The sequence below is a fragment of the Mastomys coucha genome, chromosome X (genome assembly GCF_008632895.1).
Source record: "Mastomys coucha isolate ucsf_1 chromosome X, UCSF_Mcou_1, whole genome shotgun sequence".
Classification (NCBI taxonomy): domain Eukaryota; kingdom Metazoa; phylum Chordata; class Mammalia; order Rodentia; family Muridae; genus Mastomys; species Mastomys coucha.
This window is the reverse complement of record NC_045030.1, coordinates 70,903,170-70,916,680: the sequence shown is the minus strand read 5'-3', so window position 1 is coordinate 70,916,680 and position 13,511 is coordinate 70,903,170. Positions and strand designations below refer to the sequence as shown.

The following is a 13,511-nucleotide window of genomic DNA, read 5'->3' as shown; positions in this document are numbered from 1 at the left end:
ATACTACAAATAAGCATGAAACTATAAAAAAAATAATGCATTTTAAAAAAGACCTCAAAATGAGGCTTGGGAAGTAGGAGGTAAAAAAGACTACAAAATGGTAAGATAAATAAGACTATAAGGCCAAAGTATAACACAAAACCAATTTTCAATGAGTAAAGGATCACAAATACAATGGTTCTGATAAAGTTTCAACAGCACCTTTTATTCCAAGAGCTCAATGGTAGACGAGCAGGTAGTTTACAGTATGCTCTAGAAAAGGACATTTGGGCTATATATGTGATATAAAAGATACAGGTTTACAAAATATATATATGAAAGATTCACTACTACTACTACTACTACTACTACTACTACTACTACTACTACTACTACTACCACCACCACTACTACTACTACTGCTACTAAAACAAATTTTAGATTACTAGTCTATTAAATAAAATTATTTTTGTTTTTTGGTTTTTTTTTGTTGTTGTTGTTGCTTTTTGAAACAGGATCTCTTTATGTAGACTTGGTTGTCCTAGAACTTAGTACCATAGACCTGGTGGGACTCGAACTCATGAGGTCCACATGCCTGTTTCCTGAGTGCTGGATTTAAAGGCCATGTGCCACCACAACTGAGTCTAGAATTCTTAAAAAAATTTCTTTTAAGCTGGGTGGTTGTGGCACATGCCTTTAATCCCAGCACTTGGGAGGCAGAGGCAGGTGGATTTCTGAGTTCAAGGCCAGCCTGGTCTACAGAGTGAGTTCCAGGACAGCCAGGGCTACCCAAAGAAACCCTGTCTTGAAACAAACAAACAAACAAAAAAACATTTCTTTTAGAGGTAAGGCTCTCATGTATGAAGAACTGGCCTCTAACTTGCTATGTAGCCAACGATGAACTATGAATTCCTGATCCTCCAACCCCCACCTCATAAGGGCCGAGATCATAGGCATATAATATCATATTCATGCTTTGTTAGAATTAGTACTTTCCTTTGTAATACTATCTTTCCAAATTCATTTTGCTGAAAAGTGAATAGAATAGTAACAAATATTAAAAGTAGTACCTACACAAAGATTTAGAGATGGGGCAAGGGTATACTAATGAGGTAAAGGAATTTGGAATAATAACAAGGTATTTCCTGAGTTGTGGCTGAATAGCCAAATATAAGTAACCATACAACATTGCAAATCATTAACTAAAGTCCATTTCAACTTTTAATACTCAAGGTAGTTTAAATACTGTTAAAAGCAAGGTATATTTTAAAAGTCAAAGAAAATTACACAGATGCCCTCAGTCCTTGGTTATTTTACGGCTTGGGGAACTTACCTCAACTTCATCACTTTCATTTATATCTTTATTATAACCTACAGGTGGTGGGAATCTCACATCATGGAATGGAATCTGTCTCTCTGGCTGCCAGCTGCAAATAAACAAAATATCATTATTTGACAAGCTTTTGGTGTTTAGTGCAAATAGCGAGCATGCTGCAACTAACTTTGGTTAAGCGTGACTCTTTCTTGGTTTAAAGAAGCAAATGCCTTCAAATGGCCAGTTTTTGCTGAGTGTGCACAATGGTAATGTATAGACATTTTAACGACGTCTACATGCAGCATAGCAACCTGGGTTTCCACACAGTTTTTCTAAAGACAACAGATCAAAACTATTACTCAAAAGGTTTTTCTTCTAATAATTTTAACTCTGAGACTTTTAATACCCAAGTCTTCAACAGTAATTCCTTTGATGCTTAAATTAGTATTGACAATTGTTAGTATTATCATCAACATAATTCTACTTGCAAAATAATTCTGAGTACATTCCATCAACCACAGTAACTATCCTCTACTTCCCAAAGCAAAATGGCAGTCAGCACATTAGCAATTCTCAACTCACTTGTCCCCCTTTAAATTTTAGATCCCACGAGGTAGTCAATTCTTGCCATAGGTAGCTGGATGCTGATCTACCGATGTATCAGCATGGACTGGGTTGGTGGGGGATCTCCTAAACCATAGAAACCCAATGGAGACAGCCTACAGGACTTCAATTAAATTGTCTAATTTCTTAATTTAAAATATTGAATAGTTTTAAAACACCATATTTTTTTACTTACAAAGACATAAAATACTAAGTAACAAATTTTATAAGGACACCAGATGATTTAATCACTTAGAGCTGTCACTTTTTCCATTAAGAAAACAGATCTGTTCTATGCAAAAACTTCTGTGCCTGTGTGTCTATGAATGTGCATGGACAGAGGCCAGAAGAGAGTATCAGACAGCCTGGAACTAGAGTTTCAGGTGCCAAGAACTGAATATTGGTCCTTTTTAAGAATAGCAAGTATCCTTAACCGCTGAGTAATCTTTCTAGTTTCATAAAATGTCCATATTTTGATACAGAATATTTTAATAAAACACTATTGAAGAATAGTTATTTGTCTTTTTTTTCTTTCTGCTTACAAAGAACTATTGCACAAGAGGACAATAAGCTAGAATTTGTAGAAATTGTTGAGTAGTAAAATTAGACTGACTCTCCTCGTGTCTTATGAATACATTTGAAAAGAGTATGATTAAAATAAAGCAGAATGGCTATTTTATACCCACTGATAACTGGTGACTTTTAACATGTTACAAACTGTCAGGTACATTTCACTTGTGAGGCATACAATGCAAAATATAAATTTCTTGGTTCCAAAGAAGTGACAATAACTTTAACTCTTTAAGTACAGATTCAATGATGTTAAATACAGAAAGTTAAAAACTAAGAACCCTAATAACTAAGCTATTCTTTCTAAATGAAAGGATCCTATTCTTTTCTTTCATGTATTTCTGATGAATCTTTCTCTTCCATCACCCCCTTTTTAGATGGAAGCCAAAAAAAGAAGCACACATAGAACAAAGATTCTGCTTAATATAGTTCACAGGAGAAACTAAGAGTTGAATCAAAATGCCCATTTTTGAAAACAGTGTTTTACTAGTGAAGGAAATAAGCAGATAAAAATATAATTGCAACAAAGTTACAAGCATGGCTTAGCCATTAAAAAATCCCTACAGCGAACCTTTTAGTTTGTTCTCAGCCTCCTTGTTGGGCAACTTACAACTGCCTCTTACTCCAGCTCCAGAGAGTTGATGCCTCTAGCCTCCATTAATATCTGCACTCTTGTTGCACATACTCACACACGGATATAGATTCATGAATATAATTAAAGTAAAAATAATAGTTTAAATACAAAAACGATTATCCCTCAAATTACCCACGATACTTTAAATAGAGATATGATATGATAGTTGTCTATTGTTTAATGATGGATACTTAAAAAAGTAAAGAGGCAATTATGGAACTTTTGTCTTTACATATTCAGGCAAAGATATTCTATTATTTAAACTTGTAGACTAACATTATTAGTCTGGAGCATGAAATAGGATTTAATATTCTGTTAGTCCTTTCATCTATATCCTTCTAAATGTGTATCAGACATCAAAGGTTACTACTTTGTCCTACTGATAGCTTAAAGAATTTAAGCTTACGGTCTAATTTCAGATTTTTCTAGGCAGTGAATTGCAGGTCTATTCTTAATATTTTAGAAGGAAGGTACTTATTTTTAGTGCTCAGTAGCTCTGTGTCAGACTGCAGTTTGGGAGATTTACTGAGATATAATTGATAAAGCACGTAATTCACAAATTCAATACTGTGTAGTATGTTCTCAGATAATATACAATTGCAGTATGTTTTTATCTCCACAACAGGAAGTATTTTATACTTTAGTTATGACCTTTCTCACACATCCCTAACAAGTATAAGCAATCACTATACTTTTTTAATCTACAGATTTTCAGATTGCCTTAGATTGACTTTTTCATACAGCCCATATTCCTAGAACTTTAAGTACTGCTTTATGATCTAGAAACAAAAAGCAGTAAAGATTACCTGTCATTATTACTGATTAAAAATATAAGAAAAAATAAAAATAACCTAATGAAGAAACAATTTTCTTCTGGTAAAATAAACTATATAATTAAAAAAAAATTACTAAAAAGCCTACAATCAATTTTATTGTAAACATCCATAAGTTTCCACATTTTCAACTTTTAATAAAATTACAAATTATTTAAACTTTCAGCTCATTGAGAAGACCGTACCTTTTGTTTTCATAATCAAATGGACTTATGGATCAAGATTATATAGTAAGGACCTCTGAAGTCAATCATCAGCAAAAGAGGGCCTTCCATTGATTTAATACTGAGCTCTCTGGGAACTTTGTTTCGTAATAGGAAAAAAACCACTCAAATCAGACTTCAATTTAAAAAATAAGGAAAAAAGGAATTGGCCCAAACCATTAAAAGTCTTCAACATTAAGACTATATAGTGAGAAACTTACTTGTTTTCAAAAGCAACTGTTATAGAATCTTCATGGACATCTTTTACAAATGCCTGCAAGAAAAACCACAATAAATTAACTTTTTAGAGCTATTTAAGAATAAAATGGATCTTTGATTGCAAATTAGTTTCTGATGTCCCCTTCTTCACCTTATCTATTTTGCTAGGTACTATATATTAGGCTTTAGGAATACAAATAATTACAATACTAAATAAGGAAAATTATCTCAGAGTTTAGCATCTCCAAGAGATAGCTACACTGGCCATTACAATTCAGTGTTGAGTATGAAGTTGGAGGTACACTTAGGCTACATTATTAAAAATTAAGAAACATATTCTAGAACCATATGCTGTAAAGATAAGCCTGTAACTTATCCTTAAGTGCTCTATTGTCATTCACTCTTTTCACTTACCTATCTTCTATTTGCTTTTTAGGTTTCAATTCAGATAGAAACTACAACTAAGTTAAATTTAGTTTATGCACTATTATCTTGAAAGTACTTAGAATGAATTCAATGAACATCTACTAAGTAGACTGCTGCCTAAGATGCTCCGCTCCTAGATCTGGTCTGGTTTTTGGTACTGTTGTTACTTTGAAAAGGGAAGATATACTGGAAAGGTGAAGTTTCTACTGATCCTTAAACTATAAGGACAATCTAGCCAAAGGCAGTAGAGGATGGAGAGTCAAGAGTATAAAAACAGACAACAGAAAGAAGCTTAAGATTGTTAAAAAAAAAAATCAATAAGAAAGCTGAGACAGAACAAAGAAGAGAATTTTAAACCCATGATGTATGTATGTGTGTCGGTGTTTAGATGGATGTCTCTATCTCTACAACTCAAGCAATAAATGTTCCTTTGAGAAGACAGCAGCACCAGGGAAACCCTGCTCAAACTAGTGACAAACAAAGTTATTTCCCCAGGACTCATTTCAGCAATATGGCACTGGCAGCACACCTTGGTGATTCACCAGTTTTTACATGTATAATAAAAATTATGGAAAGTCCCACCTAAATTGCAAAAGAAACATTGAAGGCCTGGCAAGTGATATGTGTATCAAGGATCAAGTCCTTATTGGGAGCCCCTAAATGATGATGTGAAGCCAACGATACGATGGAGACTTCAAACACCAGGAATATGGACTATGAGGCCATAAGCTGCAGGGAGCAAGCACAACAATATATTCTTCCTTATATTTACAGGTTTAAATGATGATGAATCCAAATTTTCTTCCCATCCATCTGATGTTGCTTATTTCCCAGATAGATTTACATTATCAAAAATCTTACAGTGTATTTGAACTTTGGTTTAATATTATTCTGATACTTTAGAATATACCCTATTTCATAAGCAAGCATATGTCCAGTGTGTTAAGAGACTGTCCTATTCAACAACAAATGTACCTCATTTTGAACTAAAAGTTATGAGAACTGTTCACTCAGGATCTTGGTTTTATATACTATAGAATAAAATTATGGAGAACGGGAAGATGTCTTTTGTCCTCAGACAATAGCTAATACCAAGCTAATAATGTATTTCTGGGGAGATTTTTAGACTGCCAACTAAAATCAAGACTTCCATTATCCTTCATTTACTAAGAAAATGAAAAGGTAACTACTTCTGTCCTTGTCCTCTTTGAAAGTTGTATGATGTCTGCATGCCTTGGCAACAGCATAACAGCATACAAAACAGCATTAGTTCTTTACAGGACATTATATACTGAAAAAGTTAAACTCTTAGTCAGTAAACTGAACTTTGGTACAGCTGGGTGGAAAGTTGTCCTTTGTAAACCAAAGTCTTTCAAAAAGCTGGTCTTTGCTGTTTTCATTGTCTGTGGTAACAAGAAGTGGCCTATGGCTATTTACATTAAAATTAATTACAATTAAATTCAGTCACCCATTCACCTGTCACATTTTGAGTGTTCAGGAGCCATGTATAGATCAGTGGCTGTTGTAGAATACCCTATTGATGTAAAACATTTACAAATGTTAAGAGTTTTCAAACTAACCATAAAAGTCAGCCTTAGTCTTATGACTCTAAGGCTGTATTCTTACTTCTCCCTACTTGCCTAAATTATTATCTAGTTTAATCATATGCACTCAGTACATTTGCCTATTTCCTAAAAATGAAGTGTTCTTTCAAAGGAGAGCTGTAAATGCTATAACTAACTAAAAAGAGAAAGAGGGAGGGAGGGAGAGAGAGAGAGAGAGAGAGAGAGAGAGAGAGAGAGAGAGAGAGAGAGAGAACAAAAAAAAGCCAAAAAATAAAAGAGGCAAAAAGAAATGCTTTCACAGTCCTAGAATATAATTTTGGATGAAAAGTGTCAGAAATAGTTTGAGTAATCATCACATCCAAGAGAGCCACTGCCTCTGAGTTAATGAGGCTTATCTATGTATAGATATTTGCATGATTGTTTCAAAATCAGTCATTTTAGTCACTGTTTGCATAGTAACTGATATAGAAGGCATTCAATACCTTCTGGTTACTGCTTTACTAAGTAAATAAAAGAATCTCATCTGTGGACTCTGCTCTGCACACACAGTAAGGACAAGACATCCTGTCAGTTCGTAAAGTCTTTCAGTAAACCTTCCCCACAGGTTTCATATCTTCCTATGTGTTCTCATCATACTTCTTCCAATATGCTTTTTAAAAACTCTCTCTCTCCTGACTCATTCACAAGGTTCTGTAGAGAGCTACCACCTCATCTACCAACTTGAAAAACTTCATTTTGCTATGATTCTTTCCTATCATGCTAAGTTGATGTTTGTAAAAACAACAGGCTGGGAAGATTTCTGTGATATATTCAAAGGCAGATTAGATGAATGCCCAAAGAACTTCACTGTATCTGACAGGTAGGGCTATTAATGGGATCAGAGAACATAGAGGTTGGATTTTGTTATGAATTAAATATAGGCTCTAAAATCTTGGCTCTATCACATAATAGCCGCAGAATTTGGGAACCTCAGATTCCTCCTCATTTTTTAAACTAGGGACCTAGACTAGCCTTTTAAAGTTGTAACGTAACTATATACATATATATATATATATATATATATATACATATATATACATATATATGTATTTTTCATAAAAGGTACAGAACTATAAATGCCTTTGTATTTCAGAATGTTAAATTCTCCCTCTGTACTTTATAAAAAGCTTTAATGGGGCTATCAAACCAGAAGGTCTTAAGGGCATGACTAAAGATTACAGTTCTCCACAGGATGTCAGTCACTCAATAGTGCTAATGTTTTCCTAAGGATAGATGAGACTTATCCACTCATAATCAAAACAGACCCAAAGACTGCTATTTAAGAAACTAAATAAAAGTCTTAACAATCACATAAAGGCTTAAAAAGTAAGATAGAAGCCGGGCAGCAGGGGCACACGCCTTTAATCCCAGCACTTGGGAGGCAGAGGCAGGCAGATTTCTGAGTTCGAGGTCAGCCTGGTCTACAGAGTTCCAGGACAGGCAGGGCTACACAGAGAAACCCTGTCTCGAAAAAACCAAAACAAACAAACAAACAAACGAACAAACAGTAAGATAGAACAAGAAAGGGATAGTCCTAGAAAATTACTAAATAATAATGGTTACTTTCACCCTGGAAAGGAAAAAACAAAGATTGGGTTTGAAAAAAGTGATTAAAAAAAAAAAAAAAAAAAGCAGTGACCAAAACACACTAAGGTTGTTCACCAGGGGAAAAACAGAAATTTTAAGTCATCATATCATCCTCCCATTTAATGACAAGTCATAGTCCTGAGGATATATAATGACCAGAACTATCTAATGCAAATGCTGCTTTATTAAATTGGTGCAAAGGACATAAAGTACAGTCTATTTGGGTAAACTTTTATTCTTCTATTATGACTTCTTCACATATCTTAAGTTTTAAGATATCAAACTAGGGGTTAGAAAACTTATCCTACATTCTGGCTCACAACAATCTGTATCCCCAGGAGACCTGATACCCTCTTCCTTGGTACACAGACATACATGTAGGTAAAACACTCACACATATAAAATAAATTAAAACTTTCCTCCTAGAGATAAATTACAGGGACATATAAGATGTACAATTCAAACCCAAGGTTTCACATATACAGTGAATTTTTATTCTCCCTACTTCACATGTAGGCCCTAGCAATATAAAAGAATGAACAATAAAACAACAACAGCTCTTCCATAAATTCTAAGAAAAATATGATTCACTCTGACTAAAGACAACAGGTACAAAGAAAACAGTATCCATTGACTTGTTTCCGATGTTTATTTACTATTCATATATTATCATATGTTACAGTTTTTCAGGTTTAGTGAGTTCCTAGGGAAACTAACAAAAGCAAGCTTCACAGCAGAGTCAAAGATTTGTAACCTTATCTTTCCTTAATAAGAAATTATTGGGGGCTGGCGAGATGGCTCAGTGGGTAAGAGCACTGACTGCTGTACCGGAGGGCCTGAATTCAAATCCCAGCAACTACATGGTGGCTTACAACCATCTGTAATGAGATCTAATGCCCTCTTCTGGTGCGTCTAAAGACAGCTACAGTGTACTTAATTATAATAATAAATCTTTAAAAAAAGAAATAAGAAAATATTTCAAACCAGAAGGGTTAATAAAAAAGAATACTGATACATAAACTGGAGATTAATGACATCTTTGTGTACACAGTTAAAAAAGATTACACAACAACTGTAGTTATGGGATGCTAAGGCAATGTCATAGTAACAAACACAAGCAAAGATTATAATGAAATTGAAAAGTGGGCAACAAATGTAATCTATTTTATTTCTTCAAGCTGAATTTTATCATCTCATTGTCAAAAGTCTGATTTCAAATCCCAGATCCAAAACTTTCAGCACCCTGACAAGCATTAGTAATTATTTACCTCATCTCTCTTCATATCTACATCCCTTATATAAATTAAAACAGTGGGAGGAAGTTAACAGAGGCAAAGTATCATCTAAGACTGTACACTTGGTTACTATTACATGATCCCAACCACCTCCCAGAGTGGGCCAGAATCTGAACTCCCAAGTACTACACTGCACAAAATTTTATACAAAATTAGTAATTTTGAGGTTATCAGAATACATGAGTATAGAACTGGAATCGCACATTTCCAAGGTGAGGTATTGCATTCACAAAGACACTAAATTTTACAAAGGGTATGTAGATTTGGGAGGATAAAATGTGGTAATTTACAACATTCATTTCTTTAACATATAAATTAACACCCTTACTAGAAGATTGCTGGATTTCAGAGAAAACCATGAATGTGAGTTTACTTAAATTTTATGTAGGTTTATAAATTTCTAAAGCTTGTGAAATTTTGTGGTAAAACATTTGCTTCTTCAAGCCAATGTAGCTAAAATGATATATAGGTTGGGCACGGAAGACTTTGTAAGCTCTTTCTCCTCCCAGTCCCCTACCCCCCCACCCCCGCTTTTAAAGATAGGGTCTCACTATGTAACCCCGGAACTCAGATATCCATTAGACTCTGCCTCCCAGGTGTTAGGATTATAGGTGTGATCCACCAAACCTGGCATTAAAAATCCTCTTGACTGTATCTTGTTGTATATTAATGAACTACTATAAATGGTAACAATATTCAGCTAATGGGAGTCTATTCTCAGATACTGAGCTTAAAACTAAGATGACAATATATTTGTGAATTTGCATCATTACACATAATAATTATATTAGCCATTATAGTTTGAAATTTAAAAGTTTTGTATGTCTCTAACATGGTTTACTACTTTTGATACTAGAATATAAAACATATACATATTGAGTACTCTCACATCTGAATGGCACACATTCTATATCAAAATGAAGTTAACACATTATCATTTTCAACATACCCAAACTGTAATACACAAAAAAACTACATGGGGCAGATGTACCTTGAATAAAGATGTATAGCAGTGTTTTGCAACATTACTGGTTTAAGCAATGCTTTTTAAAGATCATGTGAGATACAAATCAAAGTTTCTTCAGATTTTAAATATAACATGGCTGAAGGGCTCAAAAACTAGTACGTGTGACCAACTTTTTCCAGGTTAAAGAAAAAAAAACAAAGCTTAAAAATAGAAGCCCTGGTGAGTGCTAAGGCTAACTTTCAAATTTTAAAACTTAAACACTTAAAGAAGAGCCAGGTCTTGAGGTGGCTCAGCAGATAAAGGCTCGCAGACTTGACTTCCATCCCCAGTAGCCACATGGTGGAGACAGACAACTCCTGAAATTCATCCTCTGACAAGTGTGGCATAGGATGTAAATAAGCATCCACTCACCCTCACATAGTCACAAATAAATCTAATAGTTTTAAAAATTAAACACCAAAAGAAAAAGATCCAAATTAGAACTGGTTGGCCGTTACCATGCCAGAAGCATGATTTGTGAATTTGAAATCTTCATTTTAGTGTTCTTTCAGAGAAAGAATCAAATCACTCCTAGTATGTGTTTTATATAGTTATTCTGCAAACTTATATGTGCTCAGGGGATGTAGAACTATCCTTTACAATACAGTAGTTCTAGTAAGCAAGTCAAAGACTGAATTCAATTATATTGAATTTGACTTACTTAGATTTAAATTTTTATTTCTACCAATTTAATGAACAAGATCCCCAGAAGTAAAGTCCATAATGGTCTTTACTTCTCATCTTTGTCATTAATTTCACCAGAAGACGACTCAGCATGCTTCCACTTTATTTTCCCTGTTTACAGTCAATATTCTAAGTGATGTAAAATTTAAACCTCTTTCAGGATAGTCTTATAGACCAGTTGAAACAAGCAAACAAACAAACAAACAAAACAAAAATACCAAAACCGAACTTAAACACAAGAGCAATTCTTTAGCATACATTTTAAAAATTTACTACACGTCCCCCCAGGGAATCAAAGGAGAATTCATAACCTATTTTTCTTCATCTTCAATTTAAGAAGTTGTTGAAAAACAAAGCCAAGAAAAAAAGCAAGGGGATTAATAGTGCAAACAGAGCACTTTTAAAAAATATTCCAGTTAGTTTTCAAGCAAAATTACTGGAGCCAATAAATCCTTCAAGAGTAGGATATGCTACTTGCCCTCAATGGCAAGCCAACTTCATTAAAAGCCACTAACAGTGGACTCAAATCTAAGCTGGTATTAGAGATGAACAAAAATACTACTTAACTATTATCCCTTGCTCATCTGTGTCTCAGTGCCCCAACTCTAGCAACTGAACTGTTGCTAGAACCTAGAAACCTTCTAATGCAAGCTAACAAAAACTAACTGGAACATTTTTTTTATTACAGCAAATTGAAAAAAACTGTACTGGTAAAATAAGTAACATAAATGTTGTGTTGTCTCCTATACAACAACAAAAGGGTATTTTTAGTACAAATTAATATTTTACAAATTTCCCTCATTCACTAAATTTATCTTCTGCTAAATGTCTTAATTTTCTAAGGTCACTTTCCTGAGTTTAGCCTAGTATGTCCCATTTGAAATGTCCAAGTTATTCTACAATAAACTTAAAAGTGTTGGACAATGGCAAAAGCTATTTTCCATGCTTCCTTCCATGTGCACCTTCTGTTACTAAAATATTCTAGTGAGGTGGGGCCTTACAGAGCTTATAAACATTCAAAAAAGTAGAATTTATAATATTTCTAGATCTACATGTATGTAGTATCAAGAATCACGCCACAGTAAATACATTTTAAGGTTCCTTTAAAAATATACGAATATACCTGATATTCAATGATATAAAAAACTCTCAAGCTCAATGAGTGCCTATTTAAAACCTCAAGAATATAGCCACTGCAACACCGCAAAAGTCAAAGCGAATATACTCAAGTTTATGCACTTCAGTGCACAGAACAAACATTGCAAACCGTCCTGGTAAAAATTCAATAGCAATCCTACAGTCCTCGTTAATTTCCTGAAGTTCTGTGGCACAAATTCGGATCCTTGAGAACTTAAACACAAAGGAAAATTTAAAATAAGCAGACTTGGTAATATTTTTAGAACCCGCGATATGCTTATCCCTGAATTTCTCCCAGCTATAAAGAGCCTAGGAGGCCGTGGATATCGGCTTTGGCTAGTGTTTTAAACGGCTCTCTCGGATGTTATGGCCTTTCAGAAACTTTTAGGTCTAAAACCGTCCTTCGAAATTCACAAAGAGGCCACTAAGGAGCAGTTGCCATTGTGATTCCGGGCTGCCGACCGCTTCTTACTACTCCCTCCACACCCCTCGCCTAGAACAGGGGAGCTCTCCAAAGTCTGCACTGTGGGCCGAAAACCGGGAGCCCGAGACTCCTAACGGGCGTCAGGCAGGGCAGGAGGCGGCCGGGCTGAGACGCCCCCGGATCCCTCACGGCTCCCCGCGTGTCAGGCCCCGAACCCACTGGGAGAGGATTATTTGGGAAAGCAGGACTAAGCCGCTGTCGCCACTTCACGCCGCACCGGCCCTCCGGCCGGAACCCCGTCGTCGCATTCCCGCTTCGCTGACCGAACTCGGCCGCTCAAGCGCCCTAAGCTCCCCGCGCTCCTTTCGTGTTCCGCCGGGCGCTGGGGCCTCAGGCGGGAGTCGGAGCGCTAAGGCGGGCTCTAGGCCCCGACTCCGCCGCTCCCTCCTAACCGACAGCCGGCTGCTCCCGACGCGGCGGAGGGGCCCGCCCGCCGCCCTGGACACAAGGGAGGGACGGAGGCCGAGGAGCGGGCCTGTCCGGTAGCCGGTTACCTTGTAGAAAGCGCCATTGGAGCCCCGCACTTCCACCACCAGCTCCTCCATCTTCTCGTCCGTCCTCGCGCCGTGAGCCCGCCTCCGAGAGGTGGGCTGCAGGCGCTCGAAGCCCAGCCGCCGCCGCCGCCGCCGCCACCGCCGCCGCCGCGTTACCGCACGCCCCCCGGCAGCGGCGCCGCCGTCACTGCCACCGCCCGCGCTCGCCGTCCGTTGGCTTCACTGCCCGCCCTCTCAGGCGCGGCCCCTCACCGGAAGTGAAACCGAAACGCTCCCCAGCGCCTGCCAGACTGAGGCCCAGGGTTCTGCCGCGCCTCCTGTAAACAGGCAACCGCGGTCACGTGACCGGCTCGGCCCCTCCCCCGGCCCCGCCCTCCCCGCTCCGCCCTTGCCTCCTCCTGGGCAGCCGAGCCCGAGCATGCGCCGTCCTGGGTACCG

At 36.9% G+C, this 13,511-nt stretch overlaps 1 protein-coding gene across 8 annotated transcripts in view; it reads right to left on the bottom strand.

The window, feature by feature from the left end:
- Window positions 1-13,418, bottom strand: part of Fmr1 (FMRP translational regulator 1) — a 36,520-nt gene extending 23,102 nt beyond the window's left edge. For 3 of the 8 annotated variants that reach the window (XM_031363271.1, XM_031363304.1, XM_031363314.1), the window contains exons 1-3: window positions 13,074-13,415; window positions 4,359-4,411; window positions 1,313-1,406 (exon numbers count right to left, since the gene is read on the bottom strand). In XM_031363271.1, coding sequence (XP_031219131.1) covers window positions 1,313-1,406; window positions 4,359-4,411; window positions 13,074-13,124 — 198 coding nt within the window. In that variant the 5' untranslated portion in view covers window positions 13,125-13,415. Of the gene's footprint in view, window positions 1-1,312; window positions 1,407-1,876; window positions 1,985-4,358; window positions 4,412-13,073 lie in introns of all 8 variants that reach the window. The other 5 variants (XM_031363278.1, XM_031363297.1, XM_031363331.1 and 2 more) reach the window with 4 other exon arrangements.
- Window positions 13,419-13,511: the final 93 nt, after the last annotated feature.